Raw genomic sequence first — 15,569 nt, 5'->3', positions numbered from 1 at the left:
CTGTATACAAAGACGAGTTAGGGCAGATGATCTGGATGTAAAAAAATTACTTTTTTTGTCATCCGGCCACAGTGAGTCAGAATCCCTGCCAAAATAGATTTTTTTTCAGAGACACTGATTGATGACAAGCTGGCATCAGTCAAAGTGATAGCTATGCCAACGTCAGACAAAGCTTTCCAGTGTTGGAATCCTCTGAATATCATGTCAGGCAATATATTTTTTGGAGGCTTGAAGAAAATAGAAAATATGCTTTTCTCTTGCAGTGTGTACTTGTTGAGGAATCTGTTCTTGACTCTTAATTTAAGAAGAGATGCATTGATATAAAACAGGTTTCCCATCCATGATTAAATTGATATAAAACAGGTTTCCCATCCATGATTAAATGTAACTGATGTCCTGGGAAATGACGGAGCGACTTTCAAACTCATTTTGGTAACACTTTATAATAATTGTACATGAATTATAATTTAAGTTTGCCTCCCCACCATTGCGCCTTGGGTATCGTTTTTGTGTGCTGGGCGGGTCGTCGGGGGCGACTCGTGCCGGGAGGCTTTTAGTTAAAGTATTGTTCCTGCATGAAGTCATGCATGAGATACTATTAATCCTTGTGCATTACTGATAGTTCATGAAGTGCTAAATTCATTAATTAATGTTCCATTATTAAAAAGTGTTACCCTCATTTTTAATATGGTTTCTGTCATTTCTCAACACAACAGTGAACTCTCACTGATCCTAACCTGTGTTATTTCAGCACATGCCTAAAGGGTAACTGCTGTTTTTTTCAACCTGGACCCTATTTTCCTATGTGTTTGTGTCTAAGTGACTGATGGGAACAATCTTTGACATTGGTCCAGTATTAAGAGAGATCGCTGCAGTCTTCAGCGGTAAAACAAGCTACAATGTAAGTTAATAGAGCAATTGTACAACTTGTATTTACCTTCACAAAAGTGCTCGTTTTGCCGTTGACAGACTCAGATTAATATTCTAAGTGTCTAACAACATTATGGAAACCCTAAACCCACCAGACTCCATTTAAAAAAGCAATACTTTTAGCGTGTATAGAACCAACATATTTTCACATGTAAATCAGTAAACTATGTATTTATTTCAACCAGAACTAGAGTTGTGATGGTTGGACAAGTGGAAACGGACGACCCATAATGGCTTTTCATAGTTTAATTTTGTTTCTGTTGACTTTGAATTAATTGTATTTTACCGCTAAAATTACTGTTTATTTACATGGAGTCTGGTGGGTAAAGCGAACAGAATTTATGTTTAAAAAAAGGATTTTACTCTTTAACAGAAAGGTCAACCTCCTTAGAAATCCTTTCCATAAAGTGTCTGACATGTTGTCAAAATGGCAGTTACCCTTTAAGAGCTAATTCCTGCTCTGCTGCCTTTGTAAAAGCTTAGAGCAGAGCAGGAACATCTGGAAATCGATGACGATTAAAATAAAGGACATGCACATGAGGTTAGACACCACCAGTCAGAACTGCCAGACAGATGGTTGTCACACAGCTTCCTTTGTGAAACATGCACAAATAGAAGATACTATTATTGGTGATATTATTGCTGAAAGAAAGTATGACAGGATTAAAGATGGATACTGTACAGATACTGTGAAAAAAGGAAAAGGAATAGTGGTGGATTAAGAAAGGGGGAAAAGAGTGAAGACAGTCACATTTGAAGTGATTAGCAGTGATGACTGGAAAAAGAAAGGACAGGAGTGGCACTCCACCGAGTGAACAAAGTCAGATCACGGACACACCTAAAGAGAGAGAAAACAACAGGACCTGAAGCTGCCCTATAGGAAGAATATGATATATCAAATAATATTGAATGAGCCATAGGGCTGGGCGATATGTCATTTTACGTCATTTTGTTGACATATTAAAGTCAAAGGTTTTAACAGAGGGAATTTAGAAAATCTCTTTTTATCACTCTGTAAATCAGAATATGGTGTCAACAGCCATGAAAACAAAAAACAATTAACACCATGTTTTTAAGAATACAATGTTACATAAATCAGGCTATGAATGATATCTGAACAAATCCCTCTGTAAAAAAAACTATTGTTTGAATTTAGGAGAAATATACAGGCGCAAATAGACAAAGTGGGTTAAAATAAACATCTAAATGTGTATTTTGGATGCTTTTTCCCCAGTAGTCTGAAAGAAGAAATGCTATGGTTTTGGTTTGGTTTTGTCTGTAGTGTCTCCCGACGATAGACAATCTAGTCTCATATATCAATGTCGATATAATATCGATGTATGGCCCAGCCCTAATGAGCTGTTAACTTATCCGATATGCTACTGTATCATCACCAGAGTGGGAGAAATCCAATACAAGTGATCTCAACAGAAAATGTGCAACTGACAGGGCAACTTCAGTCCCTGTGGACGTCATGCAAATGGATCATTGTGTTCAGAAGGGAATACAAATGAGAGTTGACTGTATGGTGGTCGGACCAGCAGGTGGCAATCTTCTCTTTCTTATAACCCCCCCCCCTGCCCTCGCCCCGTGATGCTGCATGTAGAGGATGTGCAGCCGCTGAGCTCAGTGAGAGTGGAGAGCACTGTGGACCTGTAGTGTGTACTGGCTGAAATGTGTGGCTTCTATGTTTTTGGAAAAAAAATTTCAAAATCAAAGCCACTTTACTGCCCTACAAAGGCAAAAGACCTTAACTCGCTAGACTTTAAAGTTATTTAGTTGTCCAGCTAAATGAATTATAGGTAGGACACTGGTTTTGTTAACTTGTGGAACAGTTCATCCTTAATTTGAACTGTATCTGTGGATGGCTTCTTTACCTATGGGCCAGTAAGCCTATGATTAATGTTGTGTAAATTAAAGAAAGATTTATCTTTACAAATAATATGTTGGAATTATGTTAATGTATACACTCTGAGGACCCCCTGTTGAGGACCACATTGTGTCTACACGGCAGCAGTAGAGTGGCATAATGTGTGTGAGTGTTTCACTGAGCATGTTTAAAATGGTCTTAAAGACATGGCACAGAGCAACATGTAGCATTTTCATTTTAACTCTACTTTTAAAAAGCATGTTGACATAGCAACCCGCTGTCTGCCATCATACTGTATGTTGATGGTGTTGTCTGCACTTGTTGTCTTGATGCTGTGCCGTTTTATCTTGTGGCGGGATATGTGGTTTTCCACAGAACCACGATGGAAATAAGCCTTTGGATTTTATTGTGGTTTCATACTCGACGATCTTTAATGTCAGCCTATGTAACTGATTTGCAGTGTTATAAATGATGTTGTTTTATTAAATTATCATATTAATAAAATCTTATCAAAATGTCCCATTCTATACTAGTGAAAGTCTCTGAGAGAGAGATTAGAAAGAAAAAGAAAGTGAGTCCTGAGAAATAAATTGTGTATTGCACTTTATTTCTTTTCTGTTTCCTGTTATCTGAAAACTGTTTACAATAAGGTTCTATTTGTTGAAGTTAGAGGCAAGTTTATTGTAAATGTATTGCACATTATTTTTTGTGAGGCTTTGTGACAAAAAATCGTCCCAGCCCTTTTCACATGACCTATTAATGTTTCCACATATCCAAAATCTGGCCCTAGGAGCCAGTAGAACATCTGTATTGTATGTGGATACACAATTTGTTAAATTATTAATTTAACTAAAACAAGTTAAATTAATAATGAATGTGATGTGTTTTATCTAGCAAAACTACATTGTGTTGTTCTATCCTATCCAATATTTCCTATATTTCTAAGCAGATTCTTCTATGCTGTATTCTGATAAAATCCCCTGCCCCCCCTGTCTCATCATTGGTCCCCCCTGTGCCACCCCACTTAAAAAATCCAATCCAAGCTTCCCTTCACTGGCTCCCTGTCCGTTTTAGAATAGATTTTAAGACTTTTAAAGGAACACGCCGACTTATTGGGAATTTAACTTATTCACCGTAACCCCCAGAGTTAGACAAGTTGATACATACCCTTCTCATCTCCGTGCGTGCTGTAACGCTGTCTCATGCCTCCAGTGGCATCAGGCCAGCAGAACAGGCAGGTGAATGGTTCCAGTAATCCTACTGCTCCGAATAAGTGACGAAATAACGCCAACATGTTCCTTGTTACATGTTTTGATTTGTAGAGTCACAGCGTGTACAATAAACAACGTAACATGAGACACAGCCATCTTCTAACCGTAAACAAACCGGGAACTATATTCACAGGCGGAAGAATATAGTACTTGGGCGGAGTGATATGCTCGCAGCAAGCCTGTCTGAGAATATAGTTCCCGGTTTGTTTACAGATAGAAGATGGCTGTGTCTCATGTTACGTTGTTTTTTGTACACGCTGTGACTCTACAAATCACAACATGGAAATAGGAACATGTTGGCGTTATTTTGTCTCTTTTGTCACAATTCGGAGCAGTAGGCTAGTTGGAACCAGTTACCTGCAGGATCTGTGCTAGGCTAAGCTAATGCTGGAGCCGTCAGACAGCGTTACAGCACGCATGGAGATGAGAAGGGTATGTATCGACTTGTCTAACTCTGGGGGTTACGGTGAATAAGCTAAATTCCCAATAAGTCGGCGTGTTCCTTTAAAGCTCTTCACTGTCTATGCCCCAACTGCATCCTAGAAATGCTGACCCCATACGAACCTGTTCGCAGCCTCAGATCCTCGGGCGGCGGACCTCTAACTGTGCCAAAGTTGAGGCTCCATCTTCTCCATCAGGGCGCCTCAGCTTTGGAACGACTTGCCCCGAGGAGATAAGACTTGCCGAATCAGTCGCTTCTATTCACTTTTGCAACGCATTCTCATGAACAGGTTCCTATGATATCGTACGAAAATGTATGGACACCAAAACGTATGATATCCTTAGAAATTAGGAGACTACCGGCTAGTCACGTTATGTCGGGTGGTCATGTGACCACGCCGGCTGTCTATGAGCTCCATGGCGCTGAGCGGCAGTTGCTAGTTGTTTAAGCCACTACAGAGCTTGGTGACACTGGCTACAGACCTCCGTTGTATCAGCGGTAGTTGGTAGTGATGGCCAAATGAAGCTTCGTGAACCCTTTTTCTTTATTTTCTGAGCCCACTAGATGGCACTCTTGGTTTTAAGAGAAAGGCCTAAGGCATTGCAATTCAGTTTATTCTCAACCCTTTGTTGAACAGAGAGCGCCATCTAGTGGGCTCAGAAAATAAAGAAACTGCTTCACGAAGCTTCATCACTAGTAGTTGGTGGTTCAGTTACCCGAGAATAGGTGACTTTGAGCCGGGTACTGAGCACCGCGAGCTGCCGGTCGTTTCGGCAGACATTACAGTTAAATTTAGTTTAGCATTAGCATTTTGCTTCGACGAAAGTTAAAAAAGGACTAGTTAAGATTAGGAAAAAGGTTGTGGTTTGGATTAAAACACTACTGAGGAACACGCATTTCCTGGGTGAAAGACTTTAGTTTTCCCCAGGAAGTGAACTCCGCTCTCTGGCCTGAAAGTCCTGTATGTTAAAAAAGAAACGTGGAATGCTTACAAATTACAGTGCTTAACTTTTCGTAGCTTTTTGAACGAATGGTTCATGAGAACAGGCTGACTTTTGACATCTCAGACCTGAACGATAGGCCACCTTGCCCTCACCATTGTCAATGACACCAATCACCCTCTACATCCACACTTCACACTGCTGCCATCGGGCCGCAGATCCAGGACTCTGAGGTGTAGAAGGACTGGCTATGGCAGAAGTTTTGTCTCTTCTGCCATAGCACTATATAACAAACTATCTCGCTGACCTTGTATAGATCCGGTGTCATACAAATGTAAATGTGCTGGTTTCTATGTGTCCATACACCTGTCTTTATGTTATCTGTTGATTTATTGAAACTGTGAAAACAAATCTCCCCTCATGGCACAATAAATATCTATCTATCTATTTTTTTAAATCACTTCTTAAACACATTTTTATAGGCTTGCTTTTATGTGATGTCGTCTTTTATTAATCATTTCTTTCCCCCTATCACCCCTATTTCATTTTATGATAAATAAAATGTCTTTTGTCCTTTTAAAGGTGTTCCATCTTCTATTTTCTCTATTACAATGATGTGTATACTGTGTGTTTGTGTATTGTATGTATGTGCTGTTGTTTCTTCCGTCAAAGCACTTTGTAAACTATTGTTTTTAAAGGGGCTATAAATAAAGTTATTTTTATTGCTATTATTATTATGATTTTGTAAATTGACATTTTTCCTTCCTGCTTTTCTATAACTGCTCAGCTGCACCCAGTTCATTTCTCCGAGCTGTGTCCATGTTGTGTGTGTGTTTGATTCAGTGTGCTGGCAGTCAGGATGTTTCTGCTGGTTCTGGTAGTTACCGGGAGGACCCCGCTGGTCCGACGGCGGGTCTGGCGGAGCCAGTGCCGTGCCATGACATGCCAGCGGTGAGTGGGGCGGCTAGGGGGAGGAGGGGGGTTAAGGGCCGCAGGGCTGGCGGGGCGCGGTAACCCCCCTGATGCCTCCCCTCCTTTATCCTGCTGTGTGGTGAAAACAACAAACACAAGGTGGTTATTGGGTAACAACCGGGGAAGTCAACAAGGAATATCATTCATCATTCATTTTCTGATGCAATGTTTATGGAGGTCTTCGGGGATGCACACAGTGAGCCTCAAAGCCAGGGGTGTCAAACTTAAGGCCCGCGGGCCACATCTATTCCAACATTTTTGGCGCTCTTTGCGAAGTTTTTGCTACTTTTTCCGCTGTTTTTGTTGCTTTTCTTCAACCTTTTTTGTCACTTTCTTTCAACATTCTTGTCGCTTTTTTCTATGATGGCTACCAAACGTCTTTGCTGACTTTTTTGGAGCTTTATGTCGACAAAACTGTGAGAAGTAAGAAGACTTTTATAAGACATGCAATAACAAGGTCAAAGATATTTGACTTTTTCATTGAAATTAAAGCATGTCAATAAACTTTACATGTCTCGCCCTTCAGATCTGATTCTCTTTTCCAGTGTGGCCCTCAGGGAAGTTGAGTTTGACACCCCCGCTCAAAGCCTTTATGGCTCACACTTCTAGCATCACTTTCTGTTCCAGCATCATCAGGAAGTTCAAGCTTCCTTTGGTAGGAACTGGTTGTGAGCGGAGACCTGCTGGATGAAACTGTGCACATGCAACTATAAACCAGGAATATGCTGCATTCAAGTCACATGGGAAACACTGTAAATATAAGCTGCAGACTAGAAAAAGGCTGCAGCTGGGATGTTTCTTTCAGGGCCGTAGCGCAGGATCTTAGACATACTGAGGCAACACATTCTCTTCTCCCACACTCACAGTCACAGAAATATCTGTGTATCAACAGTATCACTGTATGTTGTAACAGAAATTGTCCAACTTTTGGCGGCCACAGAGGTTGGTTTTGGGAGAGTTTGTCGCTTTTTACTAAATTTTAAAGGTTTTGGTTGCTTTTCTTTGAGCTTTTGACACTTTTTACGAGGTTTTTGTCGCTTTTTTCGGCATTTGTCGCTTTTTGCAACACTTTTGAAGTTTCTTTCAAATGTATTTTAACTGTAGTTACACACATAATTTCATTTTTTTTTATTACGGGGCAAAGTCCAGGTAACGAGCTGCCAGTACCATTTCTGTTATTTTACAGATGTAGTTCTTAGAGTGCATGGCGTCAAAAAGGGATGCCTCGTCAGGTGCCTTTTGGCGTTTGTTATTTGGCGTATCGTCATATTTGAATTCGCTTGATCGGGAGCAGGACTTCTCTGTTATCCCTGCATGATAATAAGTCAAGAGTAACACATTACACTTCCTGAGTAACTTGCTCAACACTGGAGAAGTATAAAGATAAAAATTTTGATATTTTGATTATATCTTTCTCCTTCAGTTAATAAAAGTGGTAGAAGAAGTATTCAGCTATTTTACTTAATAAACTTATGACACACTCTGCGAATCAGTGGTGGAATATAACTAAGTACATTTACTCCAGTACTGTATTTAAGTCCAAATATTGAGGTACTTGTACTTTACTTGAGTTTTTTCTTTTCATGCCACTTTCTACTTCTACTCCGCTACATTTCAGAGAGAAATATTGGACTTTTTACTCCACTACATTCATCTGTTCCAGCTTTAGTTACTAGTTACTTTACACATTAAGATTCCTGCACACAAAACACATGTAGTTTATAAAATCTGATGTTTGATTCTAAAGTAAACTAGCCGACAATATAACGGCTACAAGTCCAGCTGACATGATGAGACCATTAAACACACAACTGGTTGGATCCTTTACACACACTACAATGGGAAGATTTGTCTGCACTGAGTACTTTTACTTTTAATACTTTGAGTATATTTTCCTGATGATTCTAACATACGTTAACATAAGTTACATTTCCAATGCAAGACTTTTACTTGTATCAGAGTATTTGTACAGTGTGGTTGTGAGTACTTGTTCCACCGCTGCATGTAACTGGATCAGAGCTCCAGGAGTCCGTGGCCTAGTTTATTCCCAGGCAGCGAGTGATAACGAGGCAGGCCAAATAACCTTCCGCTTGCCCAGGTGATCAATAGCATAATTAGTCATTCATATTGATGCAGAGCATTTTATGGCTACTTCTATTAACCTTTGTGTTGTCCTCCCGGCTATAAAAATAATGTGACACGTTTTTCAACGTTCTTTTTCATTTTTTCCAGGTTTCCGGCACTTTCTTGAAGTTTTTTGTCACTTTTCAGACGTTTTTGTAGCCTTTTTTTTGTTTTTCCCCCTGATGTTTTTGTTGCTTTTTTGCCATTTTGTTGCTTTTTACCGATGTTTTTGACGCCTTTTTTATATTTGTGTTTGACTGATTGTAACTTTTTCTGACATTTTTGTCACTTGTGACATTTTTCGCTTAAGTTTTTTTGTCCCACTAACACCAAATTATAAACACTAGTTTAACACATACTACAACTCATTTATATGAAATCATACCTAATTTTTTTGTTTAAAAAGCAGAAATGTGCTAAAATGTTGAATAAAACACCCACAATTTAATGAAAATAGTGAACTGATCTTTAATTTTACTTGTGAAGAGCGTTGTATGGAACCATCTGTGTTATTATTGGGCAATTTGGTTGAAAGATACCTATATTTCTGAAATAGAAACTTTGACCAAATTTGACCCGAGGACATCACAAGGGTTAAGCTTCAGAGTCAAGACACCCTGAGCGACTGTGTCTCCTGGCTGCATGTTTCATTTCTGACATACTGGCCAAGTGCGTCATGGCTAACATGTTTCATCTGATTCCTCCAACAGAAATGAGATGCTTGTCAGGAGCAGAAGAATAAACCAGTCTTGTTTATGGTTTGTTCAATATGTTGTTTTCACGCTATTCTGGGCAGTAATCACCTCGCTGCCTGTTTGCTTTCCACTACAATAAAAACAGCATTTGCATAATTGGCAATTTAGTATCGAACACACTCTATCTACATTTGTTCTTCTCCATTCCAAGGTTATAACAGTTTAGCGTTTAGTTTTTATTTCATTTTAGTTTAGTGGTAGTGTGTTTGCTATTTTAGTTTAATTTTCTTTCTATTTTATTAAGGTTTAGTTTTAGTTTTTTATATATTTAGTTTTACCTACTCTGTCAATTTTCGTTCCTACCCTCACCTATGGTCATGAAGGCTGAGTCATGACCGAAAGAACGAGATCCAGGGAACCAGCGGCCGAAATGGGTTTCCTCAGGAGGGGGGCTGGCGTCACCCTTAGAGATAGGGTGAGAAGCTCAAAACAAAACCAAAAAAATCTGCAGATTACTTTTAAGTCTGGTGACAACCAACGCACCTCACTAAGCAATGGCTGTTTAAAAAGTTTAAGGAGAAAGGAGTGTTTTTTCAGGCATAATTCTTGCCTCTTCGTGTCGCTTTTCCGTCAAGTTGATCTGGCACATCTCCACTATTTCCATAATTTCTGCAACGAGTGGCTCTCAAACATTCAAGAGCCCTGATTCAGCCACAACCTGTTGCTGAGATAATGGATAGGTGGCCTTCATGTAACCGTCCACTCCCTATTCTGTGTCTTTGCTTTCCTCTTCAGCTCTGCTTCTCTTCATTGATGTCGTATTCATCTACCAACCCTTTTTAGGCTGGCCCAGGTTTGCCTTGGACCAGCTCTTGGTAATGCTGCTATAGGTTTAGACTGCCAGGGGACTTCCTTTGACACTCTGAGCTCCCCTCTCCTCTCTCTCCATCTGTGTGCATTCATGTGCCATTAATGTGTGTTATTAACTTAGCTTCTTCCGAGGGGTCCTTGTGTTTTCTGGCCTTGCAGGTTTTCTTGGATTGTGGTCGCACCTAGATCGTGGTTGCAGCTGCTACCGTGGTCCTGCTCAACGCCCTGCTACGCCCTGCAGTGCTACTACTATTATTTCTAGTCATAGTTATATTATTTTTGTTGTCACTCTAATTGCTACTGTCCATCACACCAACTGCTTTAATTAATATGAATCATATTTCTGTATGTCTGTATCTGTGTCCCAACCGGCAGTGCCCACCAAGGGGTCTGTCCCAGGTTTCTGCCTCTTTTATGGTCCCAAGGCATGAAAATGTCACTTTATGAGGTTTTTTAACATTCATTTGCGTTCCCCCAGCCTGCCTATGGTCCCCCAGTGGCTAGAAATGGTGATAGGTGTAAACCGAGCCCTGGGTATCCTGCTCTGCCTTTGAGAAAATGAAAGCTCAGATGGGCCAATCTGGAATCTTCTCCTTATGAGGTCATAAGGAGCAAGGTTACCTCCCCTTTCTCTGCTTTGTCCGCCCAGAGAATTTGGCCCACCCATGAGAGAGAGAGACATCATGGCTTTCAAACGAGCAAAGTGGCAGTTGGTCAAGGCCACACCCCCACCCTCCACCTTGCCCCCCCCCCCACTCTCTCCTCCTCAATAGCTTCAGACACAGAAATGGCACATACTAAGGAAAGCTCATTGTGGGACTGGCTCTAGTGGCTGTAATTTTGCACCAAGGCTGAATTTCGGGAAAGAGACTTCAGATACAGTATTAGGGGACCACTAAGGTCTATATAAAAGAGACTTCAGATACATTATTAGGGGACCACTAAGGCCTATATAAAAGAGACTTCAGATACATTATTAGGGGACCACTAAGGTCTATATAAAAGAGACTTCAGATACAGTATTAGGGGACCACTAAGGTCTATATAAAAGACACTTCAGATACAGTATTAGGGGACCACTAAGGCCTATATAAAAGAGACTTCAGATACAGTATTAGGGACCACTAAGGTCTATATAAAAGAGACTTCAGATACAGTATTAGGGGACACTAAGTTCTATATAAAAGAGACTTCAGATACAGTATTAGGGGACACTAAGTTCTATAAAAGAGACTTCAGATACAGTATTGGGGGCCGGACCAAGGCCTATATAAAAGAGACTTCAGATACAGTATTAGGGGACCACTAAGGTCTATATAAAAGAGACTTCAGATACAGTATTAGGGGACACTAAGTTCTATATAAAAGAGACTTCAGATACAGTATTAGGGGACCACTAAGGTCTATATAAAAGAGACTTCAGATACAGTATTAGGGGACCACTAAGGTCTATATAAAAGAGACTTCAGATACAGTATTAGGGGACCACTAAGGTCTATATAAAAGAGACTTCAGATACAGTATTAGGGGACACTAAGTTCTATATAAAAGAGACTTCAGATACAGTATTAGGGGACCACTAAGGTCTATATAAAAGAGACTTCAGATACAGTATTAGGGGACCACTAAGGCCTATATAAAAGCATCCAAAGAGCACCATGTCATGGGACCTTTAAAGGAAGTTTTTCCTCACCACTGTTGCACCAGATGCATTGCATTGCTCATGGGGGAATTGTTGGGTCTTTGAACATTATGAGTGTGGTCTAGACTTACTCTGATCCATAAAGTGTCTGTAAAGTGTCCTGAGATAACTCCTATTATGACTTGACACTATAAATAAAACTGAACTGAATTTTGTTCTCCACCACTCTCTCTCAGCTTAAATGAGTCATGGTTGGATGGAGTTCATTAATTTCCTTCTCCGCTGGTAAACAAGCCCATTGTCTAATTATGAGCCATCACAGCTAATGAGCACAAACATCTCTGTCTTAATACACACAAGAGTTTCAAAACGGTTCATCCTGCACACACTAAACAGTGTGTGAGTGCCCAGACAGGAGGGTTAATTGCACAAAGGAGGCTTAGTTGCACAGAGGACACACACACGGTAAATAAAGCAGGCGGACTGACCATGTCTGAGTCCATTCCTCGCTGCTCCGGCAGCAGGGGCTTCTCCTCGGTGAACTGCTGCTCCTTCATCCCCGCCATCCTGGACAGCAACCTGCAATCACCATGGCAACACGCACACACATACATCTAGGGTTACACCATTATTTCATTATGCAGAATACTTTCTGTTTGACCAAACACTTGCATGTGCATCGCTACCAGTGGGATACATGATGATGGCCGTTGTAATTCAATGGAATGAAAAACAGTCCTTCCTGGGGTAATTTCACAAATCCACATTGTGAAATTATGGAAGGACTCGCTGATTAAAGGTTGTACTGAACGGAAATAATGTGAGCAGCTGATAGATGAGGAGCTGATTGGAAACAGAGGAGATGGAATCAAGATGGGAATTAGTTTTGCTGCAAACCTGATTTATTGGGAAATCAACACACAACATAAACCGTTACCGTACATATCAGAATTTAATGACAAGTTAATGAAAAAGTAAAAACAGGACCAGTGATGCTTTAGATTCGAGCTAGAGGTTAATCCAAACAGATTTTTTTCCGTGGAGTTTTCATAATGCTACAGTATGTTTGCGCTGTGTGTATCTTTGAGGTCTGAATGCATTTCCTTCCCCATACAACGCATTCTCATGAACGGGTTGGTGTGATATCCTACGAAATTAGGTGACCGCCGTCACATAACAGCTAAGTTTAGCTTTAGTTTAGTTAGAGAAAAGGTTACTGGGAGTCGGGTACCGTTTTAGGGGCCGTTTCAGTTGAGTTTAGCCAACAAAATGTGAGCATCATGTGGTTTGGGTTAAAACACTGGTCCCCAGTGGTGGAATGTATTTAAGTACATTTACTCAAGTACTGTACTTCAGTCCAAAAGTTGAGGTACTTGTACTTTACTTGAGTCTTTTCTTTTCATGCCATTTTCTACTTCTACTCCGCTACATTTCAGAGAGAAATATTACTTTTTACTCCACTACATTCATCTGTTACAGCTTTAGTTACTAGTTACTTTACACATTAAGATTTCTGCACACAAAACACATGTAGTTTATAAGATACAATGTTTTATTATAAATGAAACTACCCAACAATATATATGTCCAGCTGAAATGATTAGACGATTAATCACTTAGTTGATTGACAGAACTTTTTAGATAATTTCCAATTTCTAAAATGGGAGGATTTGTCTGCATTGAGTTCTTTTACTTTTAATACTTTGAGTACATTTTCCTGATGATACTTTTTTTTTTTTACTTGAGTAACATTTTCAATGCTGGACTTTTACTTGTGAGTGTTGTTACAGTTATTAGTTACAGGTACAGGTAACTGGTACAGTTACTGTTACAAGTATTAGAACTTTTACTTGAGTAAAGGATCTGAATACTTCTTCCACCACTGCTCTGGTGTTCCCCCTCTCATTCCCCCTGCTCTGGTGTTTCCCCCTCTCATTCCTCCTGCTCTGGTGTTTCCCCCTCTCATTCCCCCTGCTCTGGCATTTCCCCCTCTCATTCCCCCTGCTCTGGCATTTCCCCTCTCATTCCCCCTGCTCTGGCGTTTCCCCTCTCATTCCCCTGCTCTGGTGCTTTTCCCCTCTCATTCCCCCTGCTCTGGTGTTTTCCTCTCATTCCCCTGCTCTGGTGTTTCCCCCTCTCATTCCCCCTGCTCTGGTGTGTTTCCCCTCTCATTCCCCCTGCTCTGGCGTTTCCCCCTCTCATTCCCCCTGCTCTGGCGTTTCCCCCTCTCACTTGTGTTGCAGTCTCAACGGCTGCAAACGGAGACCTTTCGCAACGCTGACCCTGACGCCAACGTTTCACCGCCTTTTCACCCATCACGATGTTCGAGACTAAGCTATTAACATTACCATGGCAACTACCAGCAACGGGCACGCGCATGCCCAGTATGAGAATGTTGATGAGATATGTGGTTTGGGCGTGTTAGTTTAAACGGAGATTAGTTAGATTAGTAGAGCTAAAAACACTTATGTGCACGGAGAGCGCTTTTGGCTCAAAACTCCGCTTAAAAACCAAAATGTAGCAATGTAAATGTAGCCTTATACAGCAGCAGTTACTGTGGTGCATACAGCAATAAATAAATGGAATAAATACGAATTACAGCATTTCTTTTCGTAGATATATGTATAAATGGTTTATGAGAACAGCCTGCCGCGGAATACATTTGCAAACACAATTTTTTGAGCATTTTGAGACCTGCCTTGCTTATATCCATTCTCCGTTCTGCCTTTGTTGGTGCAGTAATGTTTCTTGGTGCATAGGTCACTGGAATAATGTGAAACCATTGGCAGTCACCTATGCGCAAGAATGCATGTTTGTTCTTGTGTGAGTACATGAGACAAAGAAAACTCACTCATAAACCCAGTGCTCTAGCACTACTAGAAGTCCACAGGGTGCCTTTAATTGTGCTGGAATTTGTACATTGTGTGTCTGGACTTGCAGTACAGTGAGTAAAAAAGCACAGTTTATGTCATGTGTCTGCAGTCCTGACATGAGTTTAATCTACCTAACAAGGAAGTGATAACGCAGGACAGATACAGATTGTATTTCTTCTGTACACACAAATGCCACATCACTCTCCACCACACTCTAAAAAGCAATTCCTGAGAGAGATTGACCAACCATCTTATTGTTTTCCAAAAGGTTAAAATACAGTATCTAGAAAAACGCAGCAAACAAAGATGTGACATAGATGCTTCCTGACTGATTACTCTGTATAAAGTGGAGCTTTCAAGTACACAGACTACTGCCCCAAAGATAATAAGAGAAAGAGGCTGTATCAGGGTCTGATTAAACTGACCTTTTGTGTTTGAGGGCACACACACACACACACACACACACACACACTCTAAAATTTCTCCTTTAATGTGAAGTTAGAGAGATGGATGTAACTGATGATGTCACTGACCCAAATCTGTCAGGGCCTGCAACACCTTGACAATGGTATCAACCCACACACCACCTCTCTGTCTCTTCCCTTCTGTCTCGTTCCACCCTTTGCTTTTCTCCATCCTCATTTGCCCTCCGTCTCCTCTCTCTGGCAGTGGTTCAGCGAAATCTGTGTTTTTATCCAACACCCTTAAAGAGACAAAGCCCAGATGCCACTTACAGTCATTCCCTGCAGCTGATGAAGTGTGTGTGTGTGTGTGAGTGACCCTAGAGTGTCAGAGACACTACTTACAAACAAAAATCCACCCTATAAGAAATTATTCCCATTAGCCCTGGACAGATTTTTAAAGTAAACATTGACGGTTTAGAGCCGAGATGCCCCAACTCCGAGTAGTTTCCTGTATCAGTGTCACATGGGCTCCTCC

At 40.7% G+C, this 15,569-nt stretch overlaps 1 protein-coding gene across 5 annotated transcripts in view; it reads right to left on the bottom strand.

Annotated features, from left to right (window-relative positions):
- The window catches only part of ndrg4 (NDRG family member 4), a 71,393-nt gene that overhangs the window by 27,376 nt on the left and 28,448 nt on the right, over positions 1–15,569 (bottom strand). For 3 of the 5 annotated variants that reach the window (XM_039807841.1, XM_039807839.1, XM_039807840.1), the window contains 2 exons: positions 12,246–12,336; positions 6,340–6,498 (listed from right to left, as the gene is read on the bottom strand). In XM_039807841.1, the coding sequence (XP_039663775.1) occupies positions 6,340–6,498; positions 12,246–12,323 (237 nt within the window). In that variant the 5' untranslated portion in view covers positions 12,324–12,336. The remainder of the gene's footprint in view (positions 1–6,339; positions 6,499–12,245; positions 12,337–15,569) is intronic. The other 2 variants (XM_039807843.1, XM_039807842.1) reach the window with 1 other exon arrangement.

Source organism: Perca fluviatilis, chromosome 8 (assembly GCF_010015445.1).
Source record: "Perca fluviatilis chromosome 8, GENO_Pfluv_1.0, whole genome shotgun sequence".
NCBI lineage: Eukaryota > Metazoa > Chordata > Actinopteri > Perciformes > Percidae > Perca > Perca fluviatilis.
This window is presented reverse-complemented; position numbering and strand designations above follow the sequence as displayed.